Source organism: Mercenaria mercenaria, chromosome 6, assembly GCF_021730395.1.
Source record: "Mercenaria mercenaria strain notata chromosome 6, MADL_Memer_1, whole genome shotgun sequence".
Lineage (NCBI taxonomy): Eukaryota > Metazoa > Mollusca > Bivalvia > Venerida > Veneridae > Mercenaria > Mercenaria mercenaria.
The window spans coordinates 50,893,348-50,917,363 of NC_069366.1; the positions used below are offsets into that span (position 1 = coordinate 50,893,348).

At 36.7% G+C, this 24,016-nt stretch overlaps 1 protein-coding gene across 5 annotated transcripts in view; it reads right to left on the reverse strand.

Moving 5' to 3' along the window:
- Window positions 1-4,905: 4,905 nt before the first annotated feature.
- LOC123548925 (uncharacterized) overlaps window positions 4,906-24,016 on the reverse strand; it is a 49,223-nt gene continuing 30,112 nt past the window's right edge. For 2 of the 5 annotated variants that reach the window (XM_053545875.1, XM_053545873.1), the window contains exons 2-7: window positions 10,976-11,172; window positions 10,488-10,707; window positions 10,134-10,180; window positions 8,916-9,045; window positions 7,799-7,996; window positions 4,906-6,379 (exon numbers count right to left, since the gene is read on the reverse strand). In XM_053545875.1, the coding sequence (XP_053401850.1) occupies window positions 7,886-7,996; window positions 8,916-9,045; window positions 10,134-10,180; window positions 10,488-10,707; window positions 10,976-11,172 (705 nt within the window). In that variant the 3' untranslated portion in view covers window positions 4,906-6,379; window positions 7,799-7,885. Of the gene's footprint in view, window positions 6,391-7,798; window positions 7,997-8,915; window positions 9,046-10,133; window positions 10,181-10,487; window positions 10,708-10,975; window positions 11,173-24,016 lie in introns of those variants that run through there. The other 3 variants (XM_053545876.1, XM_053545874.1, XM_053545872.1) reach the window with 3 other exon arrangements.

A 24,016-nucleotide genomic window follows, 5' to 3' on the forward strand; every position in this document is an offset into this window, starting at 1 on the left:
ATAATGATAATTAGTATTTTTTTTTTAATCTAAGGTATCCTTTACCCGATTTTAAATTACAATCTGAATAAAAATATGGACTAAAGCTATTAGATAGATTACCCATCTAAAATGATTGTCGAGCGTAACTTGTGACTCTTTCCAAACACAATAAATCAATGATAATTATTACGATTTGCTCGCCAGAATTCCCTTAGAGATAAATCTATTATACTTAAAACGCTTTTATTCACTAACAAAGCCATAGGGAAAAGGCGATTAGATTTGACCTAAGGCAGATTATTTATAAACAACTTCCATATAATTTATTTTTTTACAGCAGAAACAACGTTGAAGAATAACATTTTTCAAAATATTCACTTTGAAATACTTTAGCTTCCCCGTACAGTTCTAAGATGTCCAGTGTGTTATGTGCAAAATGATACAATATGATGCAAATATTGCGGCTGCTTTGAACATGTGTCTTGATTCATCCACCGTTTGAAATTATTGAATACATATTGTAAATCGAATTAATGGTTCATCTGAAGTCACATCCTTACATTAGTCTGCCGTTTTAGAAATACGCAAGTCTGTTACATTTGAAACCTCCAGCGGGACTAGATATTATTTTTCCCGTCGTCGTCCCGTACGTTACAATATATCTATTTGACTTCATATGTTTATTTCTAATGTAAATCGGAATAAGAAAGAGCCTTTGTCTAAGGAAATATGATCCTCAGTAATACTGTGGACTGATCAATTGTCGGCTAGCTTTCTATGAGTAAACATATTATACAAAAGGTACCCACGGTATGTGGGTTCCCTTGCATAGTTCTGTTGCTGTAGGTGTCTGTATGTTAAGTCAAGTGTGTCAGTTTACACTCTCAAATGCACGTACATGTATTTACTTTACTACACCAACAAACATATGCATGCCAAGTTTTTTTAAAATTATGTTCTAAAATGATTATTAGGAAAATAGTTGAAAATGTGGAACTATGATATGATACATTGGTAACAGTAAGAATTTTTAACCACTGCTGCACACAGGAGAATTATATAAGTAAAACACAAGTGAGGTAATATCTAATTTTAATAACATCTGCTTACAGGAGATAAGTTTGAAAACATATTATACTGTTTGATAGTATATATTCGAAAGATGATTTGAGCCGCACCATGAGAAAACCAACATAGTGGATTTGCGACCAGCATGGATCCAGACTTGCCTGCGCATCCGCACAGTCTGGTCAGGATCCATGCTGTTTGCTAACGGTTTCTCTAATTGCAAGAGGCTTTGAAAGCGAACAGCATGGATCCTGACCAGACTGCGCGGATTCATGTTGGTCGCAAATGCACTTTGTTGGTTTTCTCATGGTGCGGCTCATTTCATTACTGTCGCAATGAGGCATGTCACGGGCAGTTTCTGAAACGCTCCAAATAACACAAATGTCGTTTTCAAAATAAGCATTTTCTGCATCGGTTTTACCCCACCAACCAATCCAGATAGTTTAATCCTATACCAGATGATATCACATATGCGTTTTCTTCCGACAAGTAGTAAATATGTGAAGAATGATAAATATTATCTCGATGAATTTGACTGGCTTTCATAAATTCTAGTTTATTTACGCTTTTTCCAAGCCAAGAAAAACCAGAAAACATCAGAAGCTTTTTGAGCCCCGATGACCTCACTTTTAACTATTTTGTGGAAATCGGCATGTTAAGATAATTTTGATTCTATTCTTATTTTACTGGGGCATAACCCATGTAATCTGAACAAAAAAAAGCCTCAACTGAAAATGTTTAAAATACAGTTGATACTGAATCATCATCATTAAATGTTGCAACATATTTGCACTAAAACATGTTTTAATACTGTAGTTAATGTTGGTGTTAAACTCATTTTTTTCTATCAGCTCTCTGACTTTTATAAGTATTCATTTTTCCTTCGCACTGTTGTCCATTGGAACTCACTCCCTGAGAATATTGTCTCTCTTGGAGCAAATCAGTTCAGCCAGGCAGTCTGCCAGGTTGAACATGTGTCCGCTAGAAACAAACTCTGTTTTTAAGCTATTTTCAATACAATCTGTATATACTTCTTTAATGCTTTTATTCTTTTCTCTCGTTGTCAGTTGACTCGCGTCAAAGTCTATGTCCTCGTACGTAAGGGGTATGATAGATAGTAATACGGTTTTAGGAAAGAGCTTTTGATTAGTTTGTTTTGGGTTTAGCGCCTTTTTCAACAGTATTTCAGTGATGTAACGGCGGGCAGTTAACCTAACCAGTGTTCCTGGATTCTGTATAAGTACAAACCTGTTCTCCGCAAGTAACTGCCAACTTTCCCACATAAATGAGCGGTGCAGGAGGAATGATTTATCAAATCGTCATAAATGTACATATGTAGGAAATTCATACACTTAAGTCTCAAATTCATGTTGTGATAAAGTGTTGAGATATTGTAACAGAAAACCGATGGTGTCATTACACATCAAATGGAAATATATTGTTTATGATAAAGATTATGCATCCAGTTTTAACAACAACTACAGTAGTTTGTTTGTTTCTGGTTTAACGCCGTTTTTCAACAGTAGATATCTATTTCAGTAATGCAACGGGTGTCTTTTATCAAATCGTCACGGAGAACATATGCCCAGCCCGAGGGTCGAAGTCACAACCCCGCGATCTGTAGATCTGCGCCCTCCCTACTGAACGAGTTAAGCGGGCGGCCTACAACATTTAGTAACATCTATGTAATACTAAAGGGTATTGTTCATCATTCTACAACTTTTATAGTGTCACATATAAATAAATGGTAGTACGAACATCAATAGAAGAGTCGGATTTCATGAGGTCGAATACCCAACGATATACTTACAAGATGATATGACTGGATGAAAACCTAGCCAATAGTTGATTTTTTTTAAAACTTCCTCGTTTAGTCGGTGTATCAATCAACAGACGACCAACTGCGATATAAAACTTGAAGGCAGAGGGGAAGAGAGATTAAGGTGAAAGGAAGCTTCAGAGCGCACAGTAAATTAATGTATAGCCGGCTGGGCAGTGATAGAAGTACCTCATTTGGCTTTTAATTTGCTAAAAAGTAGGAATTTTATTGTTTAACCATTACCCTGCTAAATTTCTATAATGAACTTGTCCATCTTTCAATTTGGACAGTACCATTAACTGTTAAAAGGGGTGCTTACCAAAAAGATACTTACTGAATGGCGAACAGTGCAGACCATGATCAGACTGCATGGATGTGCAGGCTGATCTTGGTCTGCACTGGTCGCAAAGGCAGAAATAATTGCCGCCAGCAGGCTAAGGGTTAATACTTTTCCTAAATATCACCAAAACGTTCGACTGTCCTTGGCTCCGATATAATACGGGATAAACTGGTAGTTGACTGTTTGAGTCATCGATTTGGGAAATCGTTGAAAAGATTTTCCTTTTCCTGGTCCTTGGAGAAGAGGTAGTATTGATGAAGGCATATCAGGAGGCATATCAGAAAATATGACAGATTTGAAAATTCGCTACCATGCAGTTACGAGACAAAATATAACTGATCTTTTGAAATATATTCTGCCGGTTAGAAATTTTGCTCTATGTAGGTCATGAAAAAACGTGCATTCCCCCGATGTTGCACATAGAAAGCTTGCGTTGTGATGTGGTTAGTATATACGTTTACATGTTTAGTAGGTGATTTTGTAGTTACCATCTGGATTGAAATACATTGAATGGACTATTTGAAGTATGCCTGAAGGCCTTAGACATGCACACACTTTAAACAGTCCCGTGTAAGTTATATCCAGATGGTTATTACATAACCACAATTTATTCATTATGTGCAAATCATCAACAAACTTAGTCCTAGCCGACACAACAAACGTGTGTAAGATCGATGAGATCTTGTGTCTATGCACATTCTGTACAAGTCATGAAGATTGTTCCTGATCTGTAGCCTACAATGTCTTAATAAAGTTAAGTATGGCAATTCTGACGAATTCAAGGACCAAAACTCTTGCCGTTTTTAGAGCTTTTCAATTTAGAAATTTTGTTATCCAATGTGAAGAGTACTACCAATGTGATACAAAGACCTTAATATAAGACAGTTCAAAGACAGTTGATTGATAACTTGTTACTCTATACATGCAGGAAATTAGGCGCAAATTAATGTTTCTTACAAGTCTTCCAGATACACCTAGAATATGAAATCCCTCTATGATTATCATGTATCTTTAAAGTGATTGTACATGTTTTACACTGCATAAACGTATTCATACACTTCGCTAGGATATAGGTATACTGAACAGCAAAAGAAACTATCCAGATGTATAACTTGGGTATGTTTTAATAAAAAAAACAAGTCAAATCTATAATTTTAAAAAAAAAATTTAAATATACCCCAGTTATACATCTGGATAGTGTCTTTTGCTGTTCAGTATATAATGCATGTCATAAAAATTTAGTACAATTTTTAAAGCCTCACTAAACAGTTTCACTCACTCTGAAGCTGTGAGTAAATTTAATTAACTATTCTCTTATCTCAATTAAGTAAAAACATAAAACCAACAAGAGGGCCAAGATGGCCCTAGGTCGCTCACCTGAGAAACACACCATAGTACACCATAACAGTGTAAACATGTTTGACCTAGTTATTTCATGGAAAAAATATTCTGACCAATTATCATTAAAATTGGAGCAAAAACAAGCATTTTCTTTGATTTGACCTAGTGAACTAGTTTTTGACCCCAGATGACACTTATTCGAACTTAACCTAGATTTCATCAGGGCTATCATTCTGACCAAACTTCATGAAGATCAATTGAAAAATACAGCCTCTATCGCATACACAAGGTTTTTCTTTGATTTGACCTAGTGACCTAGTTTTTGAAACCAAACGACCCATATTCGAACTTGACCTAGATTTTATCAAGGCTATCATTCTGACAAAATTTCATGAAGATCAGTTGAAAAATACAGCCTCTATCACATACACAAGGTTTTTCTTTGATTTAACCTAGTGACCTATTTTTTGATCCCAGATGACCCATATTCAAATTCTACCTAGATTTCATCAAGGCAATCATTCAGACTTACTTTCAGGAAGATCAATTGAAAAAAACAGCCTCTATCGCATACACAAGGTTTTCCTTTGATTTGACCTAGTGACTTACTTTTTGAACCCAGATGACCCATATTCAAACTAGACCTAGATTTCATCAAGGCAATCATTCTGACCAAATTTCATGAAGATCAATTGAAAAATACAGCCTCTATTGCATACACAAGGCTTTTCTTTGATTTGACCTAGTGGCCTACTTTTTAAACATAGATGATCAATAATCAAACTCAACCTAGATTTTATCAAACCGATCATTCTGACCAAATTTCATAAAGATCAATTGAAAAATACAGCCTCTATCGCATACACAAGGTTTTTCTTTGATTTGATCTAGTGACCTAATTTTTGACCCAAGATAACCCATATTCAAACTTGACCTAGATTTTATCAAGGCAATCATTCTGACTTAGTTTCATGAAGTTCAATTGAAAAATATAGCCTCTATCGCATACACAAAGTTTTTCTTTGATTTGACCTAATGACCTATTTTTTGACCCCAGATGACCCATATTCAAACTTGACCTAGATTTTATCAAGGCAATCATTCTGACTTATTTTCAGGAAGATTAATTGAAAAATACAGCCTCTATCGCATACACAATGTTTTTCTTTGATTTGACCTAGTGACCTAGTTTTTGACCCCAGATGACCCATTTTCAAACTCGGCCTAGATTTCATCAAGGTTATCATTCTGACCAAAATTCATGAAGATTAATTGAAAAATACAGCCTCTATCGCATACACAAGGTTTTTCTTTGATTTGACCTAGTGACCTAGTTTTGACCTCAGATGACCCATTTTCAAACTCGGCCTAGGTTTTATCAAGGTAATCATTCTGACCAAAATTCAGGAAGATTAATTGAAAAATACAGTATCTATCGCATACACAAGGGTTTTCTTTGATTTGACCTAGTGACCTAGTTTTTGATCCCAGATGACCATTTTTCAAACTCGGCCTAGATTTCATCAAGATAATCATTCTGACCAAATTTCATGAAGATCAGTTGAAAAATACAGCCTCTATCGCATACACCAGCTAAATCTTGACGGACAGACAGACGGCAGGCAGACAGACGACAGACAGACGACAGACGACGGACGCCGGACATCGAGTGATCTAAAAACATAAATAGGTTTAAGGTATCTATTTGGCAGCAAATATCGCGAACAATGTATCGCGGGGTAAATATTCAGCAATACAAAATGTCAAATTGTTGTTGTCCTCGACTTTGCCCTCGTCGCTTGACATGACACAGTTGTGAATGTAAAAATCTGCAACGATACTAAAATACATGAGAAAATATAGATGCAATAGAATAAAATAGCTATTTCACATTTATTATGCAACAACGCAAGATATTTGACATTTCACTTTAAAAAAGGGAAATGATAACGATAGATAAATGAAAATTAAAGCGGTTCCCTCCTATTGAAAGCCTCAAACAAATTTACCAAATTATTAAATGTAACTGAGAGGGACGGTGGGCATAAACTTGTGTTTGCTGCCAAATGTTAACCTCGAGTGAAGATAAAGCGCGAAAAAGCCTATATATACTGGCAGAAATGCATGAAATGTTCGTGCAAAAACAAACAACGCCAACATATATACAATAGAAATCATTGAAGTATAAAACTAATGAAGGAAAAATCTTAAAGGTCCATTACTAAAACCCGAACGAGTATTATATGAAAACCAGAGTTTGTAGCTGAGACTTCCCATTTACTGAAAATATGGCCCACTGCATCGGATCTGACCAAATAGTCATGAATATGTTCAAGAATAACTAACAAATAAACAAAAGATGTTGCCTATGTCAAATCGAAAGTATGTTTTCCGACTGCTTACGAACCCGTCGAGCATCTTCGGATTTTTTCGGAAGAATCCTCCGAAACGAGGCTATAATTTATAAATACATGCAAAATATATTATATGCCCAAACGATAACGTGATTTTTACAAACTTATCACATGGAATTCAACAATTTTGTAACTCACAAAAACTTCATGAAAATCATTCTTATAATACAGGTAATAAACAGCTATACTACAAGTTTGCGGGAAGACAATTCAGGCCCTTCCCGAATAAAAGTGTTTTTACAACTTCGTCTGCAAACATTTTCAGTTAATCTCTTTTCAGTATAGTTTTAAGAATATAAATGAATAACTGTGTTACACTGCAGAAACAAAATGTGATTGAAATTTACCTAAATACACTGATTTATGTACATATGGCTACATTAATTTAATAAGATTTTAGTCATTAAACACATTGTCTTGGCCTAATATATGTCACTGTCAATTTTAAACATAAATTTTGTACATTTCATATTTTTCGTGCAAGTCGTGTATAATTACCATCATGGAAATACAGTTATTTTGTCGCGCGTCTATAAACGGATATTCGTTTGAAACAATTTTAAAATCACGTGATCCCGAAGAATTTCCGACCGATTACGGAAAAACGATAAACATGAAAGTAGGACAAAATGACCCCCCATGTCAGTCTAAGAAAATACAGAAACAATCATTTGTTTCTCTGTTCTTGTGTTGATTTCAAGGGAATATTGCACGGCTATCATAATGTTTAGTACTATATTTTAAAATGTGTAGTCTTTTTTTAAGATTTATGTCTATTCATTTGTCTTTATTTTGCACCTTTAAGATAGTTAATTTCGTAGCGATAATAATTACATGTAGCAGAATGACATCAAGTGACTTCAAAAGCCTTATGTGAAATAGACAGCTAGGACTGTAGCTACGGCTGCTACAACAGCTACGCTAATCATCACCAGAGAATACTACACAACGTTTGCGCCGCCCTGTTGAACTCTGTATCAGGCTGTCAGGCTCTTCCACGGTATCTTGCGGCTCCTCTATTTTGAGGTTTTCCTGCAATTAAAGGCAATTTCAGAAATTTCTGTGTAAATATTCGTGTAGACTAGCCAACATATTGATATATATAAATATATATTGCATTTGTTTTCTTACAGCACGTGCAATTTCATACAGAAAAAGCTAGATGGATTTCGGCGGCAGAACGGATTGGGTGTGACTTGAATATTGATATACTTTTCGAACGAACAGCAGCAAACCACTACAAACGGCCTATAGACAAGGGTATTTTAGAGGAAGAATGGCGAAATTTCCATGCAACAGCTGATAAGGATATCATCATAGCAGAAGACCTAGTTTTCATCTCAATATTCCATCAGATCTGGACTTTCCGTCATGTGCCGTAAAACCATTTCCAATGGCAATGTCTTTTAGAAAAAAATGGACTATTTGCTCACTGATTGATGAAATGCTCCATTACGCACAAAAACTATCGTTCTTCGATCCAGCTACCCCTAGTTACAGACGAAGATCATGAAACGCAAACTTGACCGGACGTGGCGTAAACCCAAACTTATAATACATGTACATCTTTGCGGAAGTAAAAAATCCTTTTATACTGACTCGACCGGATTACTTTTCTCATAGGATAAAGTCGTGTGCTGTAACCAAAATGACAGCTCAGTACACGTTACACTAGTATTTCTCATAGCCATCAATGTAAACCAGTTAGCTATATGGTTGAAAATCATATATTATTGGTGTAGGCTCTCGGGCCAATGAGCTGACCTACAGCTGTTGGCTTTAATGCTGCGCAAAACACAGGTAAGTTTTGATCATTAACACATTATTTCTCAGCTACACTCGATAAAATGTGCGCTACAAACCTTTGTTAATTAATGTTCTGCAGCTTTTACTGACGTTGTTAACAGTCAGAGAGCTTGTTAACTGCATTATTATTAAATTCAAGACTTACAGGACAAACTTGAATCGTATCCCTTTCCATTGCAGAGGGCATATCCTCTGTCTTTTGGTCAAGCATATCTTCTGACTCCAGCACGTTGGCCCGGACATGCATGGATTTTGTTTCATGACCAAGTGTCACCCTGTAATTATTTTTTTTGAAATGTTATGAAAATATATGGAAAAATACACCTCCGCCCTTCAAAAATATATCTAAAATATATTTAAAGGCAAGGGTAGATTTTCCGGAATCACATATCACAGCAAACATGGCCAAAACCATAATTATACAGAAACATAATACATAACCAGATATCGGCGAGAAAAACAATGTTCGAGTCAGAAGGTGTTAATTGCTCTGTAATGAAGTTGAAGGGACAGACAGTTCGAATGTTCCAGTCATCGGGGTTCGAGCCATCCGCAGTAGAACAATATAAAATATAATGGACTAAAGTTTGGGACCGGAAGGCGAGTTCGAGCGATTGAGGGTATTCCAGCGAGCCGGATTCGAGCGAGTGAGAGCCGACTGTATTGACTTGTTTCTTAAAAATCCAACAACAGGTACATTTCAAATATATGCAAGATATATGGGGATTGAGTAGAAAGGGAAGAGCTGTTGGGGGAAAGCATGGATGAATATTAAACAGGGAAATGCCATGCTTCAAAAACGCAGCCGTCCTTGACAGTACAACAGTGTAAACATGGACGCACACACAAACGCACGCACGCATACACACTTACTCATTCACTCACACAGATAAAGCAAAATAAAGTAGGACAAAGCGAACAAACAAAGGAACACTGTGAGGAACCGCTCATGAGAGGCCGGTTGCCATCAGTTCGAAAGAATGTAATTTATATGTACCTACAAATGGTTCTTACTATAGATAATATCAGTTTTGTAACACAATCAGAACTTTTCTACGAGACCCAACACTATAGTTACACTAGAATTGGTGTTTGCTTGTTTTGGGTTTATTGCCGCTTTTCAACAGTGTTTCAGTTCTGTAATGGAGGGCAGTTAACCTAACCAGTTCCTTTTTCTCCACAAGTTACTACCAACTTCTCCACATGAGTCAAAGGTGGTGGACGCAGTGTCGCTTATCAACATATGTCTCCCCAGGAGATCTAACTCACGACCCCCGTGAGCCGCAGATCTGCACTATCCCTACTGAGCTAAGGGCTATCAGCGTTACCAGCAATTCATGTCATGGATATAAAACATACTTACTCAACCTTTTCTTCAATTTTTCCTGGATGTTTTGTTTCAAGTTTAACCTAAAATGAAACAACAGTAACAAGTTCAACCTAAAATGAAACAACAGTAACATACATAATTACTCAACGTGCATTTCTAAAAAGTATTGACATATTTGTTAAAGAAATCTTACTTGAATAAATGTGACATAAAAAATGCTATGATCTAAATGACTCATAGAAGGCGCCTTTTGATTCGTTACAGAAAGAGTCACTTTAACTAGCTTAAGTTTATCATATCTAAAGGTACCTATTTGGCCAAGACATAATTAATTCACAATTTTAAATTCAAAGTGTCAAATAATTTCCAGTGCGAAATTGAACTTACTTTTATCCGTAGTTCCCTATTTGGAGGTACTGAGCCACTTGTTGGTATAAATTCAATAAGCCGACTCCCTTCATACTTGATTCTAAATGCTCCCGTCTTTGAGCCATAGTTGACAAGCGATATTTCTCGTGCTACAGTTTTCCGGTTAACAACAACACATCCAAAGTCCAACTCAGTAGATTCTCTGTAAACTTCTTCTTCTTCTTCGTACGCGGTTTCTCTGTAAACATACTCAAATGACTTCTACTATGGAATGTACGAAGTAGAATGGGGAGAAAAATTTAGAACGGTCAATAGGATTGAAACATTTATGTCTAATATATATTTGATGTATATTACTTTCAAACTGAACCAGTTCTTTACCACAGGAAAATAGTATCTTTTTCTGTTAATATTGTATTGGGAATTATCTACATTCGCCATAACAAACAAAATATGATAACTAGAAACAAATCAAACTTGTCAAAATCTGACAATTCAATATTTACACTTTTTTAAAAGAAACAGGTATCAAAACGTTCGGCTTTCCATCAACAGATACAACAACCTTGTCACTTGTTATTTTGTTTTTGCCGCTTGTGTATTTAACAATTGCTAAGGCTTTTTGCTTTTGGTTCAATGTCACTGTTACTGGCACGTTTTTCTTGACACCGTTTAGCTCGACATGTTCTTGAAAGGGTCCGTCCTGCAAATAAAACGCCAACAACTAGTAGCTGAAAAAGCTTGCGTGTGTACATGTCCTCCGTAAGGATTTTAATTTACCCAGTATACTAAGCCTGTTTACCTATCTTTTTCGTTTTCTGTTAACACTTCATCAGCTCTGTGATACGTGCAAAGCTAATATTTTGTGCAACATTGAATATCAAATTGGTATCCGTGTTCTAGCTGCACAGTAGCATAAGCACACAATGTCATGACGTTCAGTTTGTGTTATTGTTTCAGTTAATTTCAGTTAATTAAGTTTCATTGATTTATAAGTTGTGATACTTACTTCTTGAATGACAATATCAGTGAATAAGCATTAGGGAATTAAAGAAACCAATTTTTATTCAGTAGCTTCATTTAGCTCCACACTTGTTGTTTTTTTTTAATCGTTTAAGTATTATATATTTTGAGATAAGCATGGACTGATGTTTGTGATAGGTGAGCGATGACCATCACAGGTCAGTAGCTTTGGTATATCGTCGCGGCAGTTAAGAAAAAGTATCTCCTAGAACAAGTCCTTACAAATACTTTAAGTCACCTCAGTGTTTTCTTGAAATGTCAATTTAGTCCCCCGAGGTACTGCAGAAGTGTTCCATGCGGAGTGTGAGCCCTGAGTTTTGCCATTTACGATTACAGATTTAGGAGCATTTACCATTTGCATGTACTTTAAGCTTCTGATGTTGCCTAGAAATTAATTTCCTGTAATACTACTTTATTAAGGAATAGATTGTTCATAATATATTATTTTAAATGTATGTTTGACCCGTATTGAAAACATGAACAAATACCGCAAAAACTTAATAGTACACGCTGTATGTAGTTATATCTACAGCCTTGCCTTTTTATGTTGTTCCGGTAAAAGAGTGAGGGCATCCTCAGGGTAACTTGGAAATTGTAATAATAATATTGTAAAACAAGCTTTGTATAATTGGCAAATGTTACCTACAAACTATTCTTGGATATTAAATACCAGTACCCAGTCTTGAAGAATGTTTAAAATTGCTAACCCTGCATTGCATTTTCAAATATTAAGAGAATTGGAAATTATCAATTTCATTCTAGACTGTGAGATTTCAGTTGAATATAGGATAGCATGTATTAGAAATGAATCGCTATTTTGTAGAAAGCGTTCATGCCTTCTTTGCTTCTTTCCTATGCTTCATACTTAATAAAGTTCATATCAATGAAATTTACTCAACCGCATTTAAGTAACAGTTTTGTTTTCCCTAAAAGTTTTGGAACACTTAACAATTTTCAGTAGCACTCTTAAACACAGCGAAAACTACCTTTGAAGAAATTTCTACTTCTCTCAGAGGCAAATGAATAAACTGATTTAACAAATATACGTCGTAACATAACCCATACATTGAATCAGTACTATACGGTACTACATACAATCAAAGCACTGAGAGGACCGACGTGGGCAGCGGTTGACAGCTTCTGGTAATGGGCATGAACAGTTAGCTTAAGTTTGGTGATTCTAGTTAAACTACTCTTGATTAATAAGCATTTTCAACCTTTTTTTTTACCAGATCTTGACCTTTGACCTACTGAACTCAAAATCAATAGGGGTCATCTGCTGGTCATGACAATTCTCCCAATCTCATGATCCTAGGCCCAAGCGTTCTCCAGTTATCATCCGGAAACCGACTGGTCTACAGACCGACCAATATCCATTGTCAAACAATAATATTTACAAGTCAAATGGTTTATCACGGCCAGAAATTTGTACAAACCGGACAGAAGTTGCGAAATTGTCATTTGTGCAGGAAAGAAGCGTTAACCATAATGTCCAGTACTCGACAGGTATAGTGACCATGCACGGACACAGCCAATTTTTTTTCAGAGGGGGTCCGATCCCCTGCCCCCACCCCCACCCGCCCTGAAAATTTTGCAATTTAGCACTTCATTTTTTGCATTCTGGGACAGTTTTATGGACTAACCGGTTAAATTTGGGAAAATGATAAAATCAAGCTTTCTTGAAGGTAAAATTCTTAGTTTCTTTTAGATAAATAATATGAAATATGTCGGGATCGTATGCAGCAGCAGCCGCATATACTTTACATGCACTCCTAATGTTGCCTTTTTCGAAAAACATTTTCTTTCCTTCTTGTCTTCTTTCCTTTTTTAAAGATTTTCCAGAGGGGGCCCCCCCCCCCCCCCCATCTGGATCCGCGCATGGTGACATATCATGCTTTCTGTTTATGCAGGTAAACTTGTGTTTGGTTAAATTTCAACAGAGCACAATTGTCTTAACAGTGTACAAACTCATTACTGTTTTTTCAGGCAAGGGGGGGGGGGGAAGTGGTAGACAATGAAAGCAGTAACATTTTTATTAAAAAAAAAAACAATGAGACAAACATTTCCAACATCTTTGGACGGTTCAAAAATCCCATGTTAAACATACGATAAAGCCCGAAACGCGTGAAAATGTTCCGAATGTAAATCGGGTGAAGTAAGCGCTCTATGTAGATTATGCGTCTAGATTGATTAAACTGGGCGAGTCTACTTACTCATTACCTGAGGATGAAAAAAAAACGTGTTTTTTAAATGTTGCTGTTAAACAAGGGTGGCGGTTGAACTACTAAAAGTATAACAACAGTTGATTCACAACAAATCGTACGGTATGTTTTATAATCAGTAGAAGCTTATGAGACCTGTTTCACCCACAAGTAAAGAATTCACAGGTCCATCATGAAATATTTTCCCCATCGTGCAAATACTTGTCCTATTCAATATGATCGCGGCCTCATCGGCCGCGATCAACAATATACCCCTCCTCCTTCGAAGGAGGGCAATTAATTTTCAAATTAGAAGATGCCCATGTCTCCCCAATGCAGTCAATAGAGGATAGGAACGAAAGACAAAGAGACACTAATGGTTGGCTGCAATAGAGATCATCTACTTGGCATCTACTTGGCATGCCCAATCACCCTATGAAGTTTCAAAATTCTGGGTCAAATGGTTTTCAAGTAAACCGTTTTTTCCATGTTCAGGCCCCTGTGACCTTGATCTTTGATCGAGTGAGCCCAAAATCAACAGGGTCATCTACTCTGCGTGTCCAATCATCCTATGAAGTTTCAGCATTCTGGGTCAAGTGATTCTCAAGTTATTGATCCAGAATGTGTTTTTCCATCTTCAGGCCTCTGCGACCTTTCCCTTAAGTAAAGTGACCCCAGAGACATTAAGGGTCATCTACCCTGTAATTCCTATCATCGTGGTTGAAGGTTCTGGGTCAAATGATTCTAAAGTTATTGGTTCGAAACTGTTTTCAAAGTTCTGGTTCCTGTGACATTAACTTTTGATCAAGTGATTCAAAAATCAATAGGGGTCATCTACTCTACATGTCCAATCATCCTATGACGTTTCAACATTCTGGGTCAAGTGGTTCTTAAGTTTTTGATCAGAAACGGGTTTCCATGTTCAGGCCCCTGTGACCTTGACAGGTGATTTTTTTTTTTTTTTAAATGAGATCTCATCTTTGTAAAAGCAGGCTATGAATACATTATACATAAATTACATAGATAAAAGACACTTCAGAATAGTTCTTAAACTAAATGCAAACATAAAAGAATATTTACAATGAAATTAAATGTTTCATTCAATTTTAAAACAACCAAAACAACTACTACTATCTCCAATATCAGCACACATCATGATCTTCAGGTTGCATTCAGTCATTTTTCAGCTGTAGATTAATGTAATATGCCTCATAATCATGACAACATGCATGTTTTAGTGTTGTTATATTTTCTGGTCCTTTGGGATCATGGAGTTCATTCAACATATGTGTAATAGAATTCCGCTTAAGCCGGTGCTAGGGGGCGTAAGAGGTGTTGCACATTTCATTACCTCTCATGAACAGACTCAATCAAACCAAGTCTGTTATTATTCTTCTTGGTTGCATCTACATATACTGTGTACTGCCCAACACTCAATTCTGATTATAACTGGGAGGCGCTTTGTCTGGGACAGACTGTTAAAAGATGAGCAAGCTCATTAGGTGCAAAGTTAAAAACATAGATATAGATTAGAAGGTTACAGTTGTCAGCCTCTCAGTGAATAGAATCAAACTGGGGCTGGACTGCATATGTTGGGGGAGACCATTTCAGGAACGAATTGTTTTTGGAATGGTATTGCGGGTGAGATTGTGGGATCAAGTAGTTCAGGTTCCTTGTAGGTGTGAGGTGGTTATGGTCAACTGCAATAAGACTGTACCTTATTTTAAAAAATATCATAAGGGAATTTTTAATGCGGCGTTGTTCAAGGGATTGCCAGTTGAGATCATTAAGCATTTGGGTGACACTGCTTGTTTGACCGTAGTTGTTACATACGTATCGAGCTGCAGATCGTTGTACTCGTTCAATTTTGTATGTGAGGGATTTTTGCCAAGGGTGCCATATAGTGGAACAGTATTCAAGCTGTGGGCGGACATAGGTGTTGTAAGGTGTTTCTTTTACTTTTCTGTTGTTTGTTTTGACATTTCTTTTGATGAATCTAAGTGAATTATTTGCTTTCGATGTAATGTTATCAATGTGTTTTGACCAACTGAGATCTTAGTGTAACGCCCCAGGTATGTAGCAGCTTCTGTAGTTTTTAGTAATACATTATGGAGTGTATAATTGTAGATGATAGGTTTTTTTCTTTCGAGTAATCCTCAACACCTCACACTTATCTGGATTGAACTCCATTGACCAGTCCTTTTTCCAGGCTTCTAGGGAAGGAAGATCATTTTGTAGGGATTGAGAATCAAGGGATGTTTTAACCGTCAGATAGACAATAGTGTCATCTGCAAAAAGTCGCGACTTACTTTTGATGGACTTTGGGAGGTCATTTATGTAGGCTAGGAAGAGACAAGGGCCAATGACTGATCCTTGTGGAACCCCGGAAAGAACAGGAAGTTCATCTGAGGTGAAGCCATCCACGACTACTCTTTGGAAACGGTCCTTGAGAAATGGCTTGATCCATTGGGATGCTAATAGGTGGACTCCCAGGGTATCGAGCTTATGAATCAATTTATGGCGGTCAACCTTGTCAAAGGCTTTACTGAAGTCCATGACGATGACGTTAGTCTGTTGGCCATTCTCAAGACTGTCAAATACCTCTTGTGTGAAGCTTATATGTTGTGTTTCACAGCTATGTTTTGACCTGAAGCCATGCTGATACTGGTTAAGGAGGTCATTTCTGTCAAAGTGGGACATGATATTTGAGACAAGAATATGTTCCATTAATTTAGAGGCAATACATGTTAGGGAGGGATATGGGCCTATAGTTACTAGCCTTGGATTTTGGACCTTTCTTGTTCTATGCTTCCAAAGTTTTATTGTTAAAATGCAAATATTGAAAATACTTCAGCACTGACCGGGAATCGGACCAGAAACCTCTCACAACAAAGGCAGACACTCTATCACGTCACTATAAAAGTTAGCTAATATAGCAATTAAGGCCTCGGCGATATATGAGCCGCGCCATATGAGAAAACCAACATAGTAAATTTGCGACCAGCATGGATCCAGACAAACCGCGCAGGCTGGTCTGGATCCATGCTGTTCGCTAACGGTTTCTCTAATTGCAATAGGCTTTGAAAGCGAACAGCATGCTGGTCTGGAGCTATGCTGGTCGCAAATGCACTATGTTGGTTTTCTCATGGCGCGGCTCATATGGCCATTTTGTGTCGATTTGCCGTAAAACCCAACTCACTCACTAATATAGATAGGCAGTATAAGTGCACCCTTATATTTTACTCTACCACACACACACACACACACACACTCAATTTTAGAATTCGTCCTCGAATTCTTGAATTTTGAACCTCTGTGGGACGTGTGTTTATATCTACTCGTATGTTATTTACGTTGGTCGACAATGTAACAGGCTTAACATACTTTTTGAATCTATCAAAGATTTTAATTGCTAAAAAGATTTGAATCACAAAAGAAAATCCCAGCCATGATTTCAATCACATGAATATGACACCATAAATACATACCTGACGTCTCTACCAGATGCTTTGTTTGTTTGCTGGATGGCTTCCTCACATAAAGACTTCAACGCCCCACGTTTTTAATTACATTATGTACAGTGTCAGAAAAACCTGACGATAACACCCGATTTACATTTGAAAATAAGTCGTATCTAATTATGCACATTCAAGTTATCATAAAAGCACTGTGTTTATAAACACTGTGACAATATAACACGTATTCTGACTGAACACATGAAAGGTTAAACAGGTAACTGTTTATTTATGTGCATCTGTTCACAACGAAGCACTGACCCTGGGGACTATGTATGGGAAAATATAAGAGTGAACTAAGTGTTGACTGAAAAAGGGCAATATTTATTTTGCCGAACAATACCTTAACAAATATATATTTTCACATATCTGGGCGAAATATACCGCCCCGTACCAAAATACTTAACAAATATATATTTTCACATATCTGGGCGAAAAATACCGCCTTTGCTAAACAATACATTAACAAATATATATTTTCACATATCTGGGCGAAAAATACCGCCGAAAAATACCTTAACAAATTTATATTTTCACATATCTGGGCGAAACATACCGCCCTTAACAAATAGATATGTTCTCATATCTGAATGAAGTTACAGCCCAATACCATAACAAATATATATCTATTCACATATTAGGGCGGATAAAACCGCCGAAAGCGTATCAAGAAATGTAGATGAATTTGCATATTAAGAGAAATCTTTCAAAATTAGAAAATTGTCACTTGAAAGAGGAGGTGGAATGGGAGGTGGTGGTAAGATAAAACCAGAAATTAGCCAAAATAAAATTAAAGAAAGAAGCGTGCTATTCACTCTTGAATGCTGACGAAGAAGGAAGATGCCGTTTCTCTATTGGTTCAACGGTATCACGTGATAAAAGGAATTCATTGATTGGCTTTTACCGTAGTATATAAATTAACATAATTCAGAATAGGACCGATTCGCCCAAAATGTACAACAATGACATAAATAATTTTATCTACCTATAAAATACATTTATGTGCATCTGTTCACAACGAAGCACTGACCCTGGGGACTATGTATGGGAAAATATAAGAGTGAACTAAGTGTTGACTGAAAAAGGGCAATATTTATTTTGCCGAACAATACCTTAACAAATATATATTTTCACATATCTGGGCGAAAAATACCGCCACGAAAGACCAGGGAACAAGTGACCTGGGGTCTCAGAGAGTAATATATAAAACAACACAAAAAACTAAAACATTCAGCTTGCTGCCTAAGTCAATCAAGTAATAAGAAAAAATTCTAGCTCGCTGCTTCAGTCAGTCGAGCAAATAAAAATGAAGAAAGTAAGCTCGTCGCCTCAGACAATCGAGCAGTACTGACTGTTTGTGTTTATAAATCGATGCACACCTTGTGTTTCATAAGCTCGAGCTCGTTGACCAATGGGAAAAGTCGATAAAGCTCGCCGCCTCAATCAGTCGAGCTAAAAGGACACTTTGTAAACAATATAATATCTAAAACTCACACTTTGAATATGTTCTAAGCTCGCCGCCTCAGTCAGACGAGTAGTTTATAAAAACAACAACAAAAACAGACTTAAACATGAAGCTTGCTGCCTCAGTCAGACAAGTAGTAAGAAAAATTTCAGGCTCGCTGCTTCAGTCAGTCGAGCAAATAAAAATTGAAGACAGTAAGCTAGTCGCCTCAGACAATCGAGCAGTACTGACTGTCTTTTTTATAAATCGATGCACACCTTATGTTTCATAAGCTCGAGCTCGTCGAGCTAAGGGAAAAGACGATAAAGCTCGCCGCCTCAGACAGTCGAGCTAAAAAGACACTTTGACACTTTGCAAACAGTATAACATCTAAACTTGTTTAAAATTGATCTTTGAATATGTTCTAAGTTCGCTGCCTTCTAAGTTCGCTGCCTCAGTCAGTCGGGTAATATATACAAACAACAACAAAAACAAACTAAAGCATTAAGCTTGCTGCCTCAGTCAGTCAATAAGAAAATTTCTCAATAAGAAAAATCCTTGCTCGCTGTTTCAATCAGTCGAGCAAATGAAAATTCAGGAATATAAGCTCGTCGCCTCAGACAATCGAGCAGTGCATGTATAACTCCCGCGGGACATAGTGAGACTGTTCATTCGGCGTATTTATATTATCATATAGATCTAGCCGTGCTTAATTCTTTCACTGTGACAGCCATGATAAACTAAAAACGAACACTTGTAATATATGTAACGCTTTGCTACCCCAGACAGACAATGAAGAAATAAACTCAAATTGGTGGTAAGCCTTTAAATACGACTGGAAATGGTTGCTAAATATACCCGTCAAGACAGAATGTGACCTCTGAAAATCACACTTGACTATATAGCTGTTATACCGAATCGTTTGTGAAGTTTTGACGTATGTAGTTTTTGTGAGCCTGTGAAGACCAACTGCCGAAGCGTGAAATTTGTGTATTGGAGAATTGCATGCCATGGGCCAAAGTTGTCCCTCTAATACGGAATGAGTGTGTTGTGAACGTAATCGGGCCGAGCCGACAGTCTTCTAAACAGAGTTTGAGAATGCGTCGGATGAAAGTTGAAGGAACTGGATGGCCGCAGCGAAATCGTAATAAAGGACCCTTCCAAGTTCAGATTGTGTTTAAATATATCTGCAAGGCCTGTAATGGGCACAGATACATGTGTTTTGAACGGTGTACTATCGTGAAGGGTACGAAAAGGTCTTTCCGAAAAAGGACCTTTATGAAATTAGCACATTTATAAATCTGTTAGTAGTTTTCGTTGGAAAACATTCGGGTATTCAGAATAAGATTAGAGGTTGGAGCATGAAGAATTGCGATGAGGACCAGTGTAACCAAGATGAAAACATATGGTGAAACCTAGTATTAGGTAGTCGTGACCTGATGATCCGCTTAAGTATCTTGACAAAACATTTACCTGTATGGGGCCGAGGGCATCGTGGCTCTCGGCATAAACCTCGCCTGTTGTATGACCAGCAGATATTGTTAAGGAACTAGGTGGGTCTACGGAAGATGTTTCCTTAAAAAGAATTATTAGGGAAAGGGTGTGCATGTTGTTTTGTTTTTTCTGCATGGGGTAAAGCCATGTTTGGTAACAGTAATGCAAAGTCGATGAACTTGTTGTTCTGAATTTGTTTTGTTACTTAGGGACTGCGAAATTGAGAGCGTCCTTGGGGTGGAAATCGGTTCGACGAAGTATGTATGGCTACCAAGCATATTTCCTGCAAGCTGATTTACATGTGAATTGACGACATGAACTAAATTGTCTTGTTCCTCCTCACTGTTTGAATAGTCTGAAATTGACGTATTTTCGCAAACTGTCAACGATACCTCGTTGTTTGTTTTAGGCACAACATGCTGGTGTACCGTCTGGTACTATAAATGAGTATCTGTCTTGTGGTAGCAGAGCGTTTTTGGCGTTCCATCTGTAAGAAGAACATAATAATATTAGAACATTGAGAAAAATGACGTACGCCAGAACATAGTCTGGAACCTCAGAACATAGTCTGGAGCCTCAGAACAAATTCTGAAACCCCAGAACACAGTCTGGAACATCGGAACATAGTCCGGAAACTCGGAACATAGTCTGGAACCTCAGAACATAGTCTGGAACCTCAGAACAAAGTCTGGAACCTCGGAACATAGTCCGGACCCTCGGATCTTAGTCCGGAACCTCAGAACTTAGTCTGGAACCTCAGAACATAGCCTGGAACCAACCTCGGAACATAGTCCGGAACCTCGGATCATAGTCCGGAACCTCAGAACATTGTCTGGAACCTCATAACATAGTCTGGAACATCAGAAAATCAGACTGGATCATCAGAACAAAGTCTAGAACATCATAACTTAAGTCTGAAATATTAACAACAAAGTAGTCTTTAACATAAGAAAATATTTATGAACTACAGAATATAGTCTGGAATACATCTGCAAGACAAACAGAATAATATCAAAACACTGTGAAACTTAATAATACTATTTCATGTATATATCATACGTCAGACCAAAGTCTGGAACCTCAGAAAAAAGTCTGGAACCTCGGAACATAGTCCGGAACCTCAGAACATAGTCTGGAACCTCAGAACAAAGTCTGAAACCTCGGAACTTAGTCCGGAACCTCGGATCATAGTCCGGAATCTCAGAACATAGTCTTGAACCTCAGAACATAGTCTGGAACTTCGGAACATAGTCCGGAACCTCGAATCATAGTCCGGAACCTCAGAAAATAGTCTGGAACATCAGAACATCAGTCTGGAACATCAGAACAAAGTCTAGAAAGTCATAACATAAGTCTGAAAAAAAAAAAAAAAAAAAAACAAAGTAGTCTGTAATATAAGAAAATATTTATGAACTGCAGAACATAGTCCGGAAAATATCTGTAAGACAAACATAATAATATCAAAAACACTGTGAAACTTAATAATATTATTTTATGTATATATCATATGTCAGAAGAGAGTCTGGAATCTCAGAAAAAACCCTTGAACCTCAGAACATAGTCTGGAACCTTAGAACATAGTCTGGAACCTAAGAACATAGTCTGGAACATCAGAACATAGTCTGGAACCTTAGAACATAGTCTGGAACATCAGAACATAGTCTGGAACCTCAGAATATAGTCTGAAACATCAGAACATCAGTCTGGAACCTCAGAACAAAGTCTGGAACATCAGTCAGAACAAAGTCTGGAACGTCATAGCATAAATCTGGAATATCAGAACATAAGATTGAAAAACAAAGTAGTCTGTAACATCAGCAAACATTCATGAACTTCAGAACATAGTCTGTGACACATAATAACATTAAAACACTGCGAATCTTAATAGTACTATTTCATGTTCATATCATACGTTAGAACATAGTCTGGAACATCAGAAATAGTCTGGAACATCAGAACAAAAATCCTGAAAACAAAATAGTCAGTAACATAAGCAAATACTCATGAACTTCAGAATATAGTCTGGACAATATCAGAAAATTGACCGTCCAGAAAACATCAGAGACATAATCTCGAACACCGTAACTCGTACGGAAATCTAAAATTAGTCTGTAACGTATGACTATGTAACAAACTGTGAAAACTTACTATTAAAAAAAATATATTATTATTATTTTGTTACTATTATAATACATCAGAACATAGTCTGGAACATCGTCTGGAACATCAGAACATAGTCTGGAACTAAAAAACATTTGTCAAATAGCAGTTTTATCTTATTTATCGTTAAAATGACAAGTTTGAAACTGATAAGGCAAATAAATACTTTAAACAATCATATAAAATTAAAATTCACACTGGTAGCTTTATTGTGATTTCAGTGGCAAAAAAAAAAAAAATAAATAAATAAATAAATAAATAAAAAAAATACCAATAACAGTATATTTAGACTCCAAACAAATGCCGGTAACAAATTTATGAAATGTACCAGATCGTACTGTAACTTGATATCGTATGATTGCGAGCTGCGGTTGATAAAATAATTAAAAACTCATTCGTGCTACACCACAATCTTTATATTGAATTGAAGGTCAGAGCTGTTTACATCATTTAATATATCATTTAAAATGTCAGACTGCACCGCCTAGATAAACCTTTCACCGGATACAACTATAAATTTCATAATAATGAAAATATCAGAGAATTATCATTTTACTGAATGAAAATTTACATCAGGAAAAGGTTACAAGGTACATAGTTTGATTTAATGCAGCAGATGTCACCATAACAAGACTAAAACAATGAAAAATCTTGAAATGTTATCATTCTGTAACGTTTTTAGCATGGCAACATATTGCACAGTTTTATATAGACCATTAATTATTCACCTTGTTAGCAATCAAACCAGTAGGATATATAGGATAACCTTTGGGCCAACGTTAATCATAAAGAATGCCCTTTACATTAATTGCTGGACAATATTGATATACTCTTTTCAAATCTAAAGCATAGAATGCTATGAGTAAAAAAGTTACGTATCTTGTTCATCTAAATCTGCAGTCCTCTGTTTAATGTGTTAACCATTGCAGCATGGATGTTGGAATATAACTGCCGTTAGCCTCCATCTGACAGGTGTACACCGTCTGCTGAGAAGTCAGTGGACTAGGTCACTGCGACCAAATTCCATTTATACGTCAAAAAGTAAGGTGAGTATGCGGATGTTCTTGAATCCGTGCTGATAACAGATAATTTGAGTCATCAACCCGGTGATTACACCGAGAAGTGTAGCGGCCTGTTTCAGAAGGTTGCCATTGGCAAATATAGCAGATTAGCACTCTTTTGACGTATTTAAGAAATATCAACCTGTCCGCAAGATCCACAATTCATAAAGTAACAGTGTTGAGGTCCGCCTCTGTTCAAGAGAAATCGTTTGTTCTAATCATGAGAACCATAACGTCCGTAGAAAAATTATCAATGTCCGACAAATTATTCAGTAGTGTTTCGACGTTAGCTCCAGGATAACAAGAATATTTGACCAATGACAACGATAGTTTTAAATGGAAATGTCACAAAAGAATGACCCAAAATCTGGATGTAAACAGCCATTCTGAATTATTTAACGAAGTTTTACAGTCCAACGCCGTGTACAGGAAAACATCGAAATTTACAAGTATATCCCATCCGTACTGCAGTAAACCAGAGTGTAACTGTTAACAAATATGTTGTGTATTAGATTACCATAGATATTCAACCAAATCACTTAAGATAAAACCAGAAATTAGCCAAAATAAAATTAAAGAAAGAAGCGTGCTATTCACTCTTGAATGCTGACGAAGAAGGAAGATGCCGTTTCTCTATTGGTTCAACGGT